The 1545-nt window shown below is 54.5% G+C and overlaps 1 protein-coding gene across 1 annotated transcript; it reads left to right on the forward strand.

Moving 5' to 3' along the window:
- Positions 1-18: 18 nt before the first annotated feature.
- On the forward strand, positions 19-1110 carry TMSB15B (thymosin beta 15B). Its single transcript, XM_009286287.1, has 2 exons — positions 19-131; positions 599-1110. Exons 1-2 carry the CDS (start codon positions 32-34, stop codon positions 634-636), a joined length of 138 nt encoding a protein of 45 aa, XP_009284562.1. The 5' UTR covers positions 19-31; the 3' UTR covers positions 637-1110.
- Positions 1111-1545: the final 435 nt, after the last annotated feature.

A 1545-nucleotide genomic window follows, 5' to 3' on the forward strand; every position in this document is an offset into this window, starting at 1 on the left:
TGACCTCGAAGGGGTGGGTCTCGCAGGCAAAATGTGCGACAAGCCAGACCTCTCGGAAGTGGAGAAATTCGACAAGAAGAAGCTGAAGAAAACCAACACGGAGGAGAAGAACACGCTGCCCTCCAAGGAGAGTGAGTGCAGCACCGGGCGCGAGGGGCGGAGGGGCTGGCTGGGGCCCCGGTGTTTGGCTGCGCGGGAGGCATGTGTTGGCCGTGGCCGGTGGAGTGGGTGTCCTCGGGGGCTGATCTCACCACCGAGGCATCCAGTGGAGAGAGGCAGTTTGGGGCAGCTAGGCTCTGACCCAGAGAAAACCACTGACCGAGAGGTGAGGGGTCAGGGTACGGCTCTCTGGGGCAGCGGGCAGAGGGCTGTTGCCTCAGGGCATGACTTCCCTGAGGAGAGCTGAAGGCAGGTGCCCAACTTGCTGTCACCCATCTATGCATCTCATCACCCTCTGACTTGAAGTGTTTGCCTACCCCACTTGGGGTCAATCCATAAAACTGGGCGCCAGGGCCTGAGTGATTGCTCTGCAACCTTCTCCAGTGGGTGTTTCCCACAAAAAAGCGCCAGAGACTAATGGACCTCTCTTCTCTTGCAGCTATTGAGCAGGAGAAGGAATGTGTGAAGTCTTCCTAGAGTGAGATGGCCTGGCAGGAAGAGCTACCACTTGATTTTTTTTTTTTTTTGCTTTGAATTAAATCATGTGCTTTTTTTAAATTTACATCATGTACATGTATGGAAAACAGCTGCATCACCTAACCCACTGTCCCACCTTGCTGGCAGCTTTGGCAGGTGGGGGGAACAAAGCGTGGCCCTCTCAGTCCATCAGTAGCCTGACCCAACCCCATCTCTGCTGCTCAGCTGACTCCTGTTGTCAGCGCTGATCTTCCTCTAATGCGGTGGGGAGATGAGCAAGGGCTATGGAGAGGCTCCTGGGGACAGACCCCCTTCTGCCTGGGGGAGCGGGGATCCTTTCTGGCCTGGCCCATGGCCTGGGTTTGTCTAGCATACTCTTCACTGATGGTGTTCTGTAGCCTCACTCACAGGTTTTTTTTGTCTTCCTTGGGGGAAAAATGAGAAGTTTATTATAAAATAAAAAATGTAATGACTGACCTATAGCTTGTGGCTTCTTCCCTGGCAAAGGTTCAGGCTGCAGCCTGGCTTGCCCTAGTGGGTGGGAAGGTCTCTGGTGCTGCAGCAGCGCTGGTGGTTTGGTGTTGCTCGAAGGGCTGTATGGGATGGTTCCCTACAGGGTGAGTCCAGCTTGGTGTTTGTGTAGGGATCAGTTCCTGGTGGCCTGGGGCAGACCAGAGCTGGGAGCATTGCTGGTGTGGTGCTGGGACTGGGGGCTCAGCTGGCTGAAGCCACTGTGTTCCACCAGCAGTGATAGAATCATTAAGGTTAGAAAAGACCTCTAAGATCATTGAGTCCAACCGTTGACCTGACACCACCATGCCCACTAAACCATGTCCTGAAGCGCCTCATCTACTCCTCTTTTAAATACCACCAGGGATGGGGACTCAACCACTTCCCTGGGCAGCCTGA

Source organism: Aptenodytes forsteri, unplaced genomic scaffold, assembly GCF_000699145.1.
Source record: "Aptenodytes forsteri isolate BGI_AS27 unplaced genomic scaffold, ASM69914v1 Scaffold888, whole genome shotgun sequence".
NCBI classification, from domain to species: Eukaryota; Metazoa; Chordata; class Aves; order Sphenisciformes; family Spheniscidae; genus Aptenodytes; species Aptenodytes forsteri.

Excerpts from the sequence above, each read along its gene's own strand:
- TMSB15B (XM_009286287.1), top strand. The coding sequence starts at position 32 with ATGTGCGACAAGCCAGACCTCTCGGAAGTGGAGAAATTCGACAAGAAG. Across the intron at positions 132-598 it reads CACGCTGCCCTCCAAGGAGA|CTATTGAGCAGGAGAAGGAA; the intron begins GTGAGTGCAGCA and ends CTTCTCTTGCAG.